The 14,452-nt window shown below is 41.1% G+C and overlaps 1 protein-coding gene across 1 annotated transcript in view; it reads left to right on the top strand.

Moving 5' to 3' along the window:
- Positions 1-3,235: 3,235 nt before the first annotated feature.
- The window catches only part of rtkna (rhotekin a), a gene marked incomplete at its 5' end in the record, with an annotated part of 53,503 nt that continues 42,286 nt past the window's right edge, over positions 3,236-14,452 (top strand). Inside the window, one exon of the mRNA XM_079221829.1 lies at positions 3,236-3,346. Within this exon, the coding sequence (XP_079077955.1) occupies positions 3,236-3,346 (111 nt within the window). The remainder of the gene's footprint in view (positions 3,347-14,452) is intronic.

The raw sequence follows: 14,452 nt of genomic DNA, 5'->3' as shown, positions 1-14,452 counted from the left end.
CATATTTCTTATACTGGTGATTTGCTGCCTGTATACACCCACTTCTAAACTGGTGGGCAATTGATCAGACACTGTATGTGTGTGAAGCAAAAGAGAGAAACAATAGGATTTTTGGGTACCGTCATGTAACAGCATGATTGTCTCCTGTTTTTTGTATCATGTGATCATTCTCCAGCTGCTTCAAAGCCATTTCTCTCCGAGTGAAGAACGGCCCCTTTGTTTGTGTACTGACTGTGGTCGGCACTTTATAGCCCACTGTGACTGTGCCAGTGTTGACTGTTGTATGTGATTCTCACTGTAGCAGTCACTTTTGTTTTGTCCTATTTGTGTGGGCAAAAGCGAGAAAAGAAGGACAGTAATGGGAGAAAATGTAGTTTGTGGGATTTGCAAATAGAATATGCACTATAAACGAGGGGTGATAAACCAGACCTATCTTTTCCCCACAGATGGATTTAAAATCTGCCACGGCAAAGCCTGCACATAAGCCCCATGCTTGCCTGACTGCAGCAAACTGAGCTGCCCAAAGGGCTCGATGGAACCCAGCATGGAGTTAAAAGGGGGTCAGACCTAGCTTGGGAAAGCACTGCTCCCCTCTGTGACTGTCTACCCCCTACTGTCCAGAGTGGCATGAGGCGTGTAAACATAATCTGCATTTCACATATCCCTTCTAGGAAACAGACAGACATCCAAGCGGGATCACATTGTTGCACGAGTTACAGCGCCTTCAGCTATTTACTCACACTCCCAACATTAACAAACATCCTGCTTTTAAATGAGAGACTTGGGGGGAGATTAGAGAAACTGGCTACACAAGCTCCTTTCATCATACGACCGAGCACCAAACACTCATTGCAGAACTATAGACATCATTATATGTTTAAGATTGTATTGATAACGCCTTTAACCCATTAATAAAGAAGAGTATGCGTGTTCTATGATAAATTACTGGATGTAATGGGAGACCTTGTTTTCGAGTAAGCATAGTGCACCCAATTGGTTAAAATATGGGAAATGCAACACTATTCATACATTTTTTCTGTTTCTAAGAACACAAACAATATTTTATAATTGATGGACAGAAAAGAGATTGCCGTACCAAGGCTATTTATGACAAAACAGGCTCACCATCACAACAAGATACCATAATGCCAGACAGCGGGTTTGAAGAGTTAATTGCTTACCCAGTGTTAATTAAATAAGTTCTGTTGTAAATAGTAGGAACATCAGAGTGAACAATGTCTTGCAATTACACAAACGCTGATGTTGACTTTATCTATATTTCCAGCCTTGCATCACTAAAAGCTTTTAAAGAGATGTTTGGCTTTAGTGTAGCTTCTGATTCCTCTTTTTTAATACACTTTATTTGAGTAGTTTCTGGTGATACATTAGGTCATGGTTGGGGTTACATAGTATCTGAATGTACAGAAAATAGATAAATAGAGCTCTGCTGAACACTGGCTTCTTCTTCAAGGTTTGTTATTGTAATATCTCTGAACTGCTTACAGAAAAGAAAGGAAATAGTGTTTTTATTGAAGCATTTTATAAAAAAATTGCAAGGGCAGTATTCATCTGATACAGTATGTTGCTTTCTTAAGACGTGTAGATGCAACAGCCACTCACACACCTCCATGAGACAAGGATGGATAGTTCATCACTCTAAGGGTCCTAAATTGGATGTCAATCCCAGTGTCTATAACATGTGTCTTCTTGTGGGACTGGACTAAGCAGTGTTGTGGTCTCACCTTGTGTTACAAGGCTGGGACTTCTCGGCAAAACCTTGCCACTCTCTATGTGTATGTGACCTTTGCCTCTGAGAGATTGATCCTTTATGACTTTTTGAATTCCACTCACAGCAGGTCCAGTGAAGTCCTGGTGCGGTTCATTAATTAATACAATGTTGTACCATGAAAAGCAATGCTCATTCCCCCCACTTTACATACCACTAATAGGCTGTGTTAATAGTATTAAGGAAATGGGGATTCTCAAAGAAAGAAAGAAAGAAAGAAAGAAAGAAATCACCTGAAACATATCAAATGTTCCTGGTATACTTGTTTTACATGTTCTTTATGTAAGCCATATGATATTAACCTCATCAATCCACCTGGACCCGTAGGGGGATTCATCATTCAAAGGCACATACTCTTTTTCATTCAATGGAGTGGTACCGCTCTGAAAAAGGCATCTGCACGACAATAACTTTAAAGTACCTTTTATACATTTAGCCAATTTAAACCATAGCAGACACATTTGTCAGTAAGCAAGATATACATCTGAAATTAGGTACGGTCCTACAATGTGGAGTAATGCTTTCACATTGAATTCAAAGGAATTTAAATTGTTTCTGCCAGGTGTTTAAACTGGAAAATACATTTAAAAATCAGCCCAAAATGTTTATCTGTTGAAATGATAATAAGGAACTACAGTTCAATATCAGAGTACATCCCTAAAAAAGTGCTCGGAATTTTGATTAATCCTTTTTGGATTTTGTACATTTTCAAAGTAAAAAAAAATTAAATATTAGGCCTATTTCATCACAGGGTAAACACAGGTCTAACTGATAACGTTAACTATGGTCCACATCTATATGTGTCACAGTCAATCCAGTGAGCCAGCATGCATAATACCAGAGCCCTGGCCAACCTAAATGAAACAAGGCCATAATTAATGTCATTATTTACACTTGTGTTAACTCTGCAATAATATGTCAAAAGAACTGCTGTGAGAAGTGCATTTAAAGGCTACACCTGTTGGTAAAAAAGCAATTGGTGGTGTAGTGTCATGCTTTATCCATCTCTACTGAATGACTCGCAGAAACAGGCCTCCCACGGACATCTAATATCGCGATAGTAAATCTCGACTCGGCATTCTCCGCCCGTAGGGGTCCCAGGATACAGGACGGGGCAAAGTGAGGTCCCAGCTCCACCGCGTGGGGTGTCACCGTGTCACTTATCGCTGTACGCACAAGGGGCAGTGTTTGTGAAAGTGAAAAGTCAGCTGTGAAGGCAGACTCCGTGAATCAGTTTTTTTTCTCTTCCTGCGAGTGGACGTGTTTCAGTCTCGGCTACCACATCAGAGGAAACATCAGTGTTTGATTTGGGCGCTTGGGAGTTCTCCTCTGGTGGAGCCGGTTTGTGCCATCTGGATCCGCGCCGGGTTTGTTTGGGCAGTTTTTCGAGGCGATTCCTCACCAGTTTGCGAGTTTGAATATCTGTGAAGTTAGCAGAAAACAGACACGATGTTTTGCCGAAATCAAACAGCAAGAGCAACCGTTGCCCGCGGCTCTGCCCTTGAAATGGAGATACGGCGAGGGAAGTTCAGAAAGAGCGTTTTCCTGGACACATCACAGGTAGACCAGATACCACCTTCCCACCACACAACAAATAAACACACGTACACACACACACACACACACACACACACACACACACACACACACACACACACACACACACACACACACACACACACACACACACACACACACTATGGGGGATTCTCTGTTTACAACTTTGATCCCTCTCCCTCTGCAAAATAACTTATTGGCACACATTTATCTTGTTCTGAAGGCTTTCGAGTGTGTACACTGCTTTGCTTTATGTGATATTTTAATTAAACTGCATTGGAGAGCTGTGCTGCTGCGTTCACGTCCTCTTAATTGCAACATTTTCAAACTACTTTGCATTTCAATTTTCTCGAAACAATAATATCCCTACTGGGGCTTGAAAGTGTGTCTGTGGTACTCTCCGTAGTGTGTTGAGTAACTTAAATTAGCTTTTTTATGTTCCATCTCCCATGGGATTCTTTTAATACTGCTAGTTTCATATTGTATAGTTTTGTTCTGAAGCTGTTACCTTCAAGTGGTTATTGGATGGCATTTGTCTTTCCATATTGGCCCATTTTTATTTCAAAAAATGCATTAAAAGCTACTTTTGTAATTTCCCTGTAAGAGCTCTCTGTTTCCCTTGATATTCACCTTGAACTATAATGTTCTCATACACACTTTCCTTGAATAAGACTGCAACATAAAAAAAAAAAAACTATTTTGTAAAGGTCACTGGCTCACTTGTATTTCTTTTAACTGCCTTGCGGTATGTGGACAGTCACTCACATGGAACGAGTCAAAAAAATCTACATCCAAAAGTTGAGAACTAGGTCAGAACTAGCCTTTGTATCCCTCTCAGCTGCTTATCACTATTACAACGTTACTCTTCATGCATGTTTTCTTCTTCCTCCTTGCAAAGCTCCCATGTCAACATCTGCTTCACATTAGCCACTGTTTGTCGGCAAAGCAGACAGCCTCAGAGGCCACTTCTAATCTACCTCTAATTATTTTTACTCACCGGCCAAATTAATACCGTTTTAATGGAAAGTCCCCCCTCTGTCTATCTCCATGCTCATTCCCTCACTCGCACACAAAAACACACGCACACACACCTGCATGTGAGCTGTGGGCTGTTTGTATGTTACTTTGGTTTCATTTGAGAGTGGTGTTATTTGATTATTCAGTCAGAAACACATTCCAGTTTTAGGGGTGTTTGTGTGCATTTTGGAAGGTCAGAGAATTGTTTTGGAGATACTAGACAGAAAGAAGAGGAATGCGTGTGCGTGGAAGAGAGTATCAAGGAGAGAGAATAATGGGTGGGATTCAATTGTAAGGGGATATTTAAGGAATGTTAATGGTGCAATATAGCAAATGGAAAAGATAGGGTATTGATTCTGTCTCTTTCCTTACCCTGAGTCTTTGGCCCATGTGTGTGTGTGGGCATATGTCAACTTAGTTGTTTATAATTCAAATCGCAGGAAAACAACACCAGAGAGTCAGGCACGCACTTATTGATGTGCTGTTCGAATTACCCTGACTTGGTGTCAGAGCAGCATCCGTTCATATCTGACACACCAGCTCGTTAAGGCCAGTAATACATAACACCTTCTGGAGGTGCAGTAGTTCTAATCGGAAAAGTCTGTTCAGTATCTCCGTCAGGAGTGAATGATCTCATTTGTTTTTCCGGTTTATTTTCAGATGACATGAGTTGATGTACCCGGAGCGAGCAAACAGTGTTGTATTGTGTAGTATTTATTCATGTATATATTTGGCCACTGGGGTCGGGTGAAGGTTAGACGAGGAGGGAGCAGAAGTGGAAACATTAGGTAGAATAAAAGGGAATATAAAGGGACTGACTATCGCGTTCATCATTAAAACAAGCTTCACGCATATTCCACCTCTAACCCATATTACACTCTCCTGTTTAGTCCCTGTATTAGTTATTCATCAGGGTTAGGACTCCTCTTCTTCTCACAACAACAACCATTGCTTCCTTAACTGTGTAATCTGCTCTCTGCTGGTTCTCATACAAGATTAATTTGTGTCTCTGCCTTTGTTGCCAATGCTAATGATCCTTTTTCAGGGACTGAGACTTTCCTCCGGCTCTGTGTTAGGACTCGCTCAATGCCGCTGTGGAACTGCTCTGTGGCATTTCAATGAAGCTGGCTACCTCTGAAAGCACCTTATTTGCCCTGTGCCAAGTGATATCACCTTTTGTTTGTGTGAGCGTTCATAGGTGCCAACATTTGAGCCTCTTGTGTAGATGTGTTTACAAGACGGTGGTTTGTCTGGAGATTCTGTCGGTCAATGACATGTTATCAGAGACGGAAATGCACAATGCTCAAACAACTGATAGAGAAAGTCTCCTTTGTTGAACTGAACCCAAAGTGAGCACCTTCTATTTTGCAAACTCATTTGTATGTATGTCGGCAATGGAGTGTGTGTTCAGTAGAGACGTTTTATTTCTCCCTTTATGCTCAAGTTATTAAACTTAAACTCTTGCATGAGACCATAATCACAGCAGTGAACTATGTGTATTTAGTATTTAATAGGTTTGTTCTATCTTTTGAATGGAGTGGTTTTAAATGTGTGTTTGTGTTTGTGCTATTATTAATGTAGAGACTGCAGAACCAGACTTCTGGGATCTCTGTGGACTATGTGCCTAATTAAGGCAATCCGTTATGTAAATAAAAGATTAAAATGTTGCCAGGCGTCCAGTTTGAAGTTTAGACATATGATATTCATGGCTGGTTTTTGTTTTCCTTGTGAATATAATACAAGTGTGTCAGCATCATCAATAGAAGTCCTGCGAGTCTGTCTTGCCGACTCCACATCCTCTGAGGTCCGGTGTTGAACCATTCTGCTGTGTGCGCATCACAAATTGACAGGGCTATATGGTCAGAGAGTGGAAGGAGAATGAGAAACCAAGCAAAGGATTACGTGCTCATAAAGCATATGTCCAGAAATCCATTCTGCAGCTGTCTTGTCGATCCTCTGCCTGCTGGTCTCAGTGGGAGCAGAGAGCACATATGCTTTGTACATCCCGCCTCTCTGATCCACCAGGCCACCAGTGTGTCTCTGCACTCTGTTCTGTCTCAGTCCTCTGCTGCACTGCTGTTTCAGCTGAAGCCACCCAGGCATGCAGTGGGAACCTGGGTTTGTGCAGTTATTATCATGAAGGTGGGGATGGAATGCCCTGTATTTCAGTTTTCCGACTTATATTTAACTCAAGGATGGTTCCCACTAGTACACACACCACTGTGGCGACTGCTAGCTACAGTATACAGGGCCGGGAAGTGGTTAGATGTGAGTGTGTGTGTGTGTGTGTGGGCAATGACACACCCATCCACCCCACTCTCTCCCAGCCTGCAGAAGTGTATGGCCCGGTCTGGGTGCCCGCCATTTGTGTAGAGTAAAAGCTTTGGCAGCTTTTGGCTGCGGTTGTGGTGCTTTGCCCTTCTCCACCCTGTAGATCCACAAACTGTCACCAGTAAGTATCCGTACTAAACATACTTGTGGCTTTAGTGACATTTTTTTAATACTATGGGTGTTTTCCTTGCTCAGCATATATGCACCCACCCTGCTGGTCACACCAGGAGTCCAGTCACTCCTATCTTTGGAATTTGGGTGATGTGATGAAGTATTCGGATCTTTCAGATAGGGGGGATATTTTAGCTTTTATCAGTGGAAACTTATGCTTCCTTGTTATTTCTCCCAAGTCTGAGATAATGTCTAACTGATATGTTTTCTCCAGATGCTTGTACGTATGCCTGTTTTTATAGTTCACAGAAGAAGATCATGCTCTCTCGGCAGCCTCTCAGTGTGGCTTCTGCTGGTGTTTAATGTGGCCTGGCAGAAAAAAAGCATAAAACTAAGCCTGTTTATGGAAGCATATGTTCGTCTCACCCCACATACACCAAGAAAGAGAGGTCATATAGATGTTTCCAGGACAACGCTTTTGCCAGCAAGAGGAAGCACCTCGGACCATAAACCCATTGGGTAAAAAAAGTCTCTTTCAAGGAATGCCAAAATGCCCCCTGAGTCTTCCTCTTCGGGCATCTCTGTGTACCCAGAGAACAATGAGCCATGCCTGCACTGGAGCCCAAAACCGAGCCCTGTTCTGGGGCATGAAATGCCAGGCTAAGGGGCTCAGAGGCCTTGGGGTTCTCAGTGGGTGCATTCTACCAGATTTCATGAACAACTACAGTTTTAAAGTTGCTAAGACTGGCCTGAATAGAGTTTTGTGAGAGCGTTGTGATGATTTGTAGCCCAATCTTCCAAATTGGGTTGGGACTGCCTCATAGTGCTTAAATCTGTATGAACTCTAAAGTGTGCATGTGCAGCCCTGGGGCATCTTGAACACGGCAGGGGAGATGCCAGGGAAAAGTTTACCCCTTCTAAGACCCTTCCTCTCAAACAAAACGTGGCCACTGGAGCTTTCTGCTTGAGGCTTTCTTGGTATGCAGAGGGATATTTGAACTAGCAAATGTTTAACTTTTGTTTTATTACACAGACTTTGAGTATACGTCATTGTGGAGCACTGTTCCCACTCAGCCTCTTAGTGCTAGCACAAATTAAAAATTGTTTAATCTCAGTTTCTTTAAGCCGTGAGTAAAATTCAGCCAATGACCTGCTATTGTTCCCAGGGTAATGACTGGACTGTTTGCCTAATAAGTTTAGTGAAAGAGAGAACAAAGCTTTATTGTTCAAATACAGTATTTAATAAAAGATTCTTACTACTTTCACTATTTAATTCACACACATTTTTTATCTTTTTATGCAACTAGGCAAGGTTATTTTGTAGTTTATTATTCAACACAATAAGTCTATTGTTTGTAGGACATTCTATTCATCAAATGTAATTCACGTAATGTCCTTGCTGTGAGGTAGTGGATAATCTTCTTTGGGCTTCAATTTGTTAATGTTCACTGTGAGCTATCTGAAAAACAGCTGACAATCCTCATATGTGTTTGTTCCCTTGTTGTTGGGCCTCAAAGTGTCTGCAGGTCTCTGTTCTTTTACACACACACACACACACACACACACACACACACACACACACACACACACACACACACACACACACACACACTAGTGTCATAGTTATCGGACGTCCTCCTGCACTGGCGGTCCTTTAAGGACCACACTTTCTCTTACAGCTGTATCTTATTTGAGTCCCACTGACTGGACACACCATTTAATGCTTGGCTTGCAGCAAAATTGGATCATGAAAGTCAAACTGTTGATTTGAATTGTAGTTAGTTGTTGTTATGCTTCTTTTACATATTGCTCCAATGTTCTGATGTCATTTATTTCCTAGTTCTCATGGCTGGAAATGGATACAGAGGAAGAGTGGACTGACTGTGTGAGGGCCATACATGTTTTTAGGCGTAAGTGTTTTGGCTGTGGAATGTGGTTGGTGGCCTGCATCTCTCTGTGGCAACTAGAAGTGATGTCAGACCACGTTTAACAGCTGAGGGTCTTTTGCTGATGTTGCAAGTGAACCCCACCCAAACAAACCAGATACAGTACATTTTATTGTATGTCATGGGACTTCACTCTGAACAAGTAGTTAATAGAAAAAGCCAAGAAAGATAATGGATGTGTATGTACACTTAGGAATGAGCAATATATTGATGTTATATCAATGTTGTGATATGAAACAAGATATCATCTTATATTTGTGATATTGTTATATGGCATAAGTGTTATCTTTTCCTGGCTTTAAGGCTACATTCCAGTAAAGGGAATTAATTTGAACCAGACTGTTTTAGCTGTTCTATTATTTGCCCTTGATCCCATAGTCTTCATATCCACACTAATGATGATTATGTATAAAAAATCTCATGAGGTAAATATTTGTGAAGCATCGATCGTCAGCCCTTTTAATATGGAGGTATTAGTTCATAAATATCATGATATTTGATTTTGTTAATATTGCCCAGCCCTATGTACACATACACACAAATACAGGAAGTGAGTCATAACATACTGTCAGTATCCAGTTCACAGATGCCTGCATCTCCATGTATGCCTACGAGTTTACAACCCTCCTTTCTGTTCTGTGTTATGAATGAAAGCTCCTGTTCTGAACTCTTCATTAGTCATTCATGATAAGTGCAGTTCGTCAGCCTCTGTTTCACACACACACATCTTCAGACAGTGACTAAGCAGCAGTGTCTCCTTGAGAAAGGTCCATTGCATATTATCAGACATAGACGGGCATTGTTCACACAGTGCGCGCTGTCCGGAGAGAGGCTGTCCGTGGCAGTGACATGGTTAACTGACAGACAGGGAGATGGATGGAGGTGATGAAATCACTGGATACATTACCACTCCTGCAGATGGGGAAACTTCCTCCATGCATCATCAAACCTGTCTCATTCAGTTACCACCTTGGTTAGTGGAGTGGATAATGCTTTTGAATCAAGAGTAGTAACCCAGAACTGTTGCCATGCAAGTCCCTTCTTGTCTCCCTATTTTTACTGCGTAACTCTGGAGAATATATGACAATGGAAGGATTTGCAATGTTGTAAACTATCTCAAACAATATGAATGCCAGAGTTAAATAGGTATAAAATAAACTAAGGTTAGGGCTTAAATGATGGAATACAGCCATAAAATGTGTTATTTCTTCCATATTAAAGATAATATGGTTTATATTAAAGAAACATACTACGGCTCTTTACTGCCTTTGTGAGCTTTCACGTCCTTCCGCTGTTTCATACTCCACAATCTATCGACCTCAATACCTCCCCTCCCCAGGAAAGCCATAACATTTGGGCCACACCACTTCTTTGAGGATCTGGTCCCCTGATATAGCAGGCAAACTGCCGTATACTGTAGGGCTAACCCACTTTCCTGATCCAGATTACACAAAGGAAGTCCTTCTTTGTCTGTTACTTCTAGACAGATTACTGTTTGTTTTATGCCCCTTCATCCCTCAATCTATTTTCACTGTCTCGCTGTTTCACTGCCTTTGGATTCACACCCCACCAGAGACCTAAACCTATCGAGCTTGGCGCTTTCACACTGTAAAACAGAACTTGACTGCCTCATGCCAAAGGTATCTTCTTCCTGTGAACATAAGACCCTACTGTGTACTGCTCTGTTAAACATTGACAAAAAGACACCCACACACACTGACACATTCCTCTCTGTGTGTGTGCATGCGTGTGCGCGTGTGTGTGTGTGTGTGGTTGGTTTCATTTACAGTCCAGGACACTTGTTGTCAGCCCCCTTTGACTTATCATAGGCAGCTTAGGAACATCAGAGGCTTTGTCTCTCTGTGGAAAAATGCCATTATCTGATAAACTCGCTATTCTGGACACTTTGAGAAATAGTTGCAATAATTAAGCTTGTGAAACACATTTTTCTTCTTTTTTCTTCTTGTAAATCTTTACGATGTTATCAAATTTAGGATGGGTGGTTTGTTCCTCTTTTTCCCCCCGGTTATAATATTGATCACCCACAAAGCAGATATGTCTGGGTTTTGTGTATGGACATGCAAACTAAACGGTGTGACGGTGTATTACAGTTGGAAAATAGTACACTAAACTAGAATAAACTCAGATAGGCAGTGACAAAAGGTCACGTTGTACTGTGTGAATCCGTTACAGAACTATGCTCTGAGCTTAGCCTGTAACTTCTCCAGGGACAAGTCATTAACCTTCAATTCCACATCAATTCCATTAAGGCTGAAGAATATATGGAGCATGTCAGCTATGTATTTTCTGCTGTTTCTCTCCATTTTGGTCTCTTATTTTAATTTGTTTCTGAACATGGAGGCTTTTTATCCCGTGTTCCTATACATCACCTACCTACCCGACTCTATTGTGAAATGGATAGTCAGGGCCTCTCTTTCATACAGAGGAATGCACTGTGAAAGGAATCACCTCTGTGAATCAATACACAGGTGTGTGTGTGTGTGTGTGTGGGGGGGGGGGGGTTATGGAAAACCCAATATATATATATTTTCATTGATGATTATGCAGTAAGTTTAGGGGAATCAAAGCAGTAACACCGATTTGGACTAATGTTTTCCTTTTGTGCAATCTGAGTTCAAGCAGAGTCACTCTGTGAACAGTGTGTAATACCAGCTGTAGGTGTTTGGTTGATGGATGTGGGTATTGTTTTGCAGTTATGTCATTTTGTACTGTTAAAAAAGATTCTGTACCAAATCATTTAGCAATGAATTGAGTATACATTTAAAGCAGCATCTGAGAGGAAAGTGGGAGAGGGCAAAGGGGCACAACCACCAATGATGTTGCTCTTTGTTTTGATGATGCCGAGCAGGTGTTTGACTTCATGAGAGCAGATGGGTCTATTATGCATGTCTGCTTCCCTGCATGCTGCATAGTGTACAAGTCCTTGCCAGCATGCCTGTGTTTTAATGTGTTTGTTTACTGGGCCCAGTGGCAGACGGTGTGGTGTCAGATCTGGTTGTATTGTTGCCGTGTTCCTGCTGTCTCAGCAATTACTTTTATCGTGTCTGTTGCTAGTTTTCCATTATTGCCCACCTCAAGAAAAAGAAAGATATCAGCTTGTCTCGATGTTTACTCGGGTGGATTTGGATGCTTAATGGTCCATCCTGAAAGTGTGAATGATGCCTCTACGAGCATACCATGAAATGTAAAAGGTCGACGAAATACACTTCTGTGAAAAAGGACTTAAAGGTTGAAGTAACAATCATATTACCAAAAACGCTGATAGTAGGCGGATCATATTGAATGCCATGCAGTTAGTGCCATTTGTCATCACTTCAAGAGGTCTTGCAGTCCACTAAATTATGATTGGAGCGTAACAAGACTCACAAGTGTCGAAATAAGGTGCATCAGTAAAAAGCTGTCAAATATATTTGTGTTTAATTGGAAACCGTCTCAAATATTTCAACATTACATACTGCATAGTTGAAAAAACAATTTTTACGCACCTTTTGTTGCAGTGTTTGTTTCTGGATATCATACAACCTAATTAAAGCTGAAACGATTGATTGATTAAAAAACAGCTATGGCCATTTAAAAAAAGTATAATAGTCTGCTAAACTATTTCTGACAAGGAATGACTCTATTCACCCCCCCCCCCCCCCCCCCCCCCCCCTTCCCGAACACAAACATTACTCCAAAACATGTTGTTTGGTACACAAACAAATTATTGGAGATAAAATATCTCAATTAATTTAAACAAAGTCAATATCCAGAGTGACCCTCGCACAGTGAGCTTTCTTCTGCCTCGTTCCGAGCTGACCAGAAATCAGTAACCTTTAGAGATGTTATGCTTTTCAGTTTGAGATATGGTCTCCCTAATGTCTCCTCTGCAAATGTTTACGTTCTTATATTGTTTCTGCAGATGTTTACGTTCCTATATTGTTTCTGCAGATGTTTACATTCCTATATTGTTTCTGCAGATGTTTACATTTGTGGCTCCCGTTTTACATTTTACACAAACAGCAGCCTCTCAATCTGAGCTCCTCTAAAATACTTATTATGGTCTGGCAGAAGTGACGTCATAGCAAATAAAAGTGCAACATTCTTTTTTTATTTTAATATTTATATAAAGAACAATGAGTTTTGTTCTGTCCCTCTCTATTACAGATTAGTCTCATGTCTGGTTCTACTTGGAAAGGAATACTAGCACATTACTTTCTTTCTTAGTCTATTATAAATAGAGCTGCACCCTCTTAGTCTACTCATCGGTCATTTTGATCTTAGTCGACTACTTTTATGTTTCAGGCTGAATTAATTATTTCCAACACTTTTTTGCTACACACAAGATTTAAAATGGTGGTTTTGTATGATTTTTGTGGAGAAACTTACTTTATAGGGATCTGTCAATTAAATAAATTAGTGAGTGTTTGAGATGTGAGTCGCACAAGAATGTCTTTGGTGGAGCATAGCTATATCATTCAACAATTATGTATTAATACATGCGTGTGGACATACATTAATGGATGTAATTATTGTTATTACTTTTTTTTACTCTGCAACTTCCCGGACTGTTGAATTGTTTCACACTGTGGCACATCTTGCTGTGATGCTGTTTCTGCTCTGCAGAGGGAGCCATTGCTCCATTTCAGATCCTGCCACAGTCCAAGAGCCAAAGATACACCTTTCTCTCTTAATAACTTTTCCTATAGATTTTGCATTCACTTCTTATTCACCTTACAGTCATTAATAGTAGTTTAAGAAAAGCCTTTGTATGATTAGATACTAAATGTATTGCCTCAGTGTACATATCCTCTTAAATCAACTCATATCTGTCTCTGATATTGCACAGCCTGCACCCCTGAGGGTGGAAATCGATGGAGATGAATTGCCTAATGAGTGAGTTTCTCTTTCACTGAGCGGCCTGGTTCTTCAGAGTGATGAGATGCTGCAGTCTCCTGTGACAGGCTGTGGTAGAGTTCCTGAAAGTCAGCAATGATTCTGGACAGCAGCCAGAGGGGGGGTGCTCTTTAAGGGGTTATGTTGAGAAATAAGATGGCCCCTCAAACCATGTGCTAAAAAGACTCCCTGTTCTGTTATTGCTGTGTGTGATGAAGCTTTCCCTCCAGCTTTTCTAAACTAATCCACCGACTGTGACGCGTACCTCCTTTTCTTCAATATGGAATTTCCTGTAGAAGAAGAGCACCATCTTCATGATTTGTGGGTCCATGTCTGACATTTCATTTGCAGTATTACTCAGATTTTGATGATGGATATAGAGTAGAACGTTCTTTATGACATCGCCATACCATCCCCTGTATGTAATCTTACAGAAGAAGTTGAATCACTCCGCCATTACAGACAGAAAGTGATACATCTAATAACAAGGTAGACTGTCGATGAGATTTACAATGTCATTACTCCGTCTGTGTATCTCTGATTTATGACTGCGTAGCTGTAGGAACAGGTTTTCCATGATCTATAACTGAGAACTGACCTCCGAGGGGATTTCTCCATGATGCGTCTGGTCTCACGGCTCGTCACACCTTGCTGTCATCAAGTGAAACAGCTGTGGCCCAATGCCTGCCGTAACACTGCCATGTAACTGAAGCCCTGTGATATTCAAATCGGTTGAGACTGTTGGGATGAATTTCACCGGAACAGATGTGTAATCTGGTGCTTTAGAAGATCCCATTTTCAGTGTGTG

This window comes from Taurulus bubalis (assembly GCF_910589615.1).
Source record: "Taurulus bubalis genome assembly, chromosome: 8".
NCBI lineage: Eukaryota > Metazoa > Chordata > Actinopteri > Perciformes > Cottidae > Taurulus > Taurulus bubalis.
Note: the sequence above shows the minus strand (reverse complement) of the source record. Positions and strands in the feature narration are given on the sequence as shown.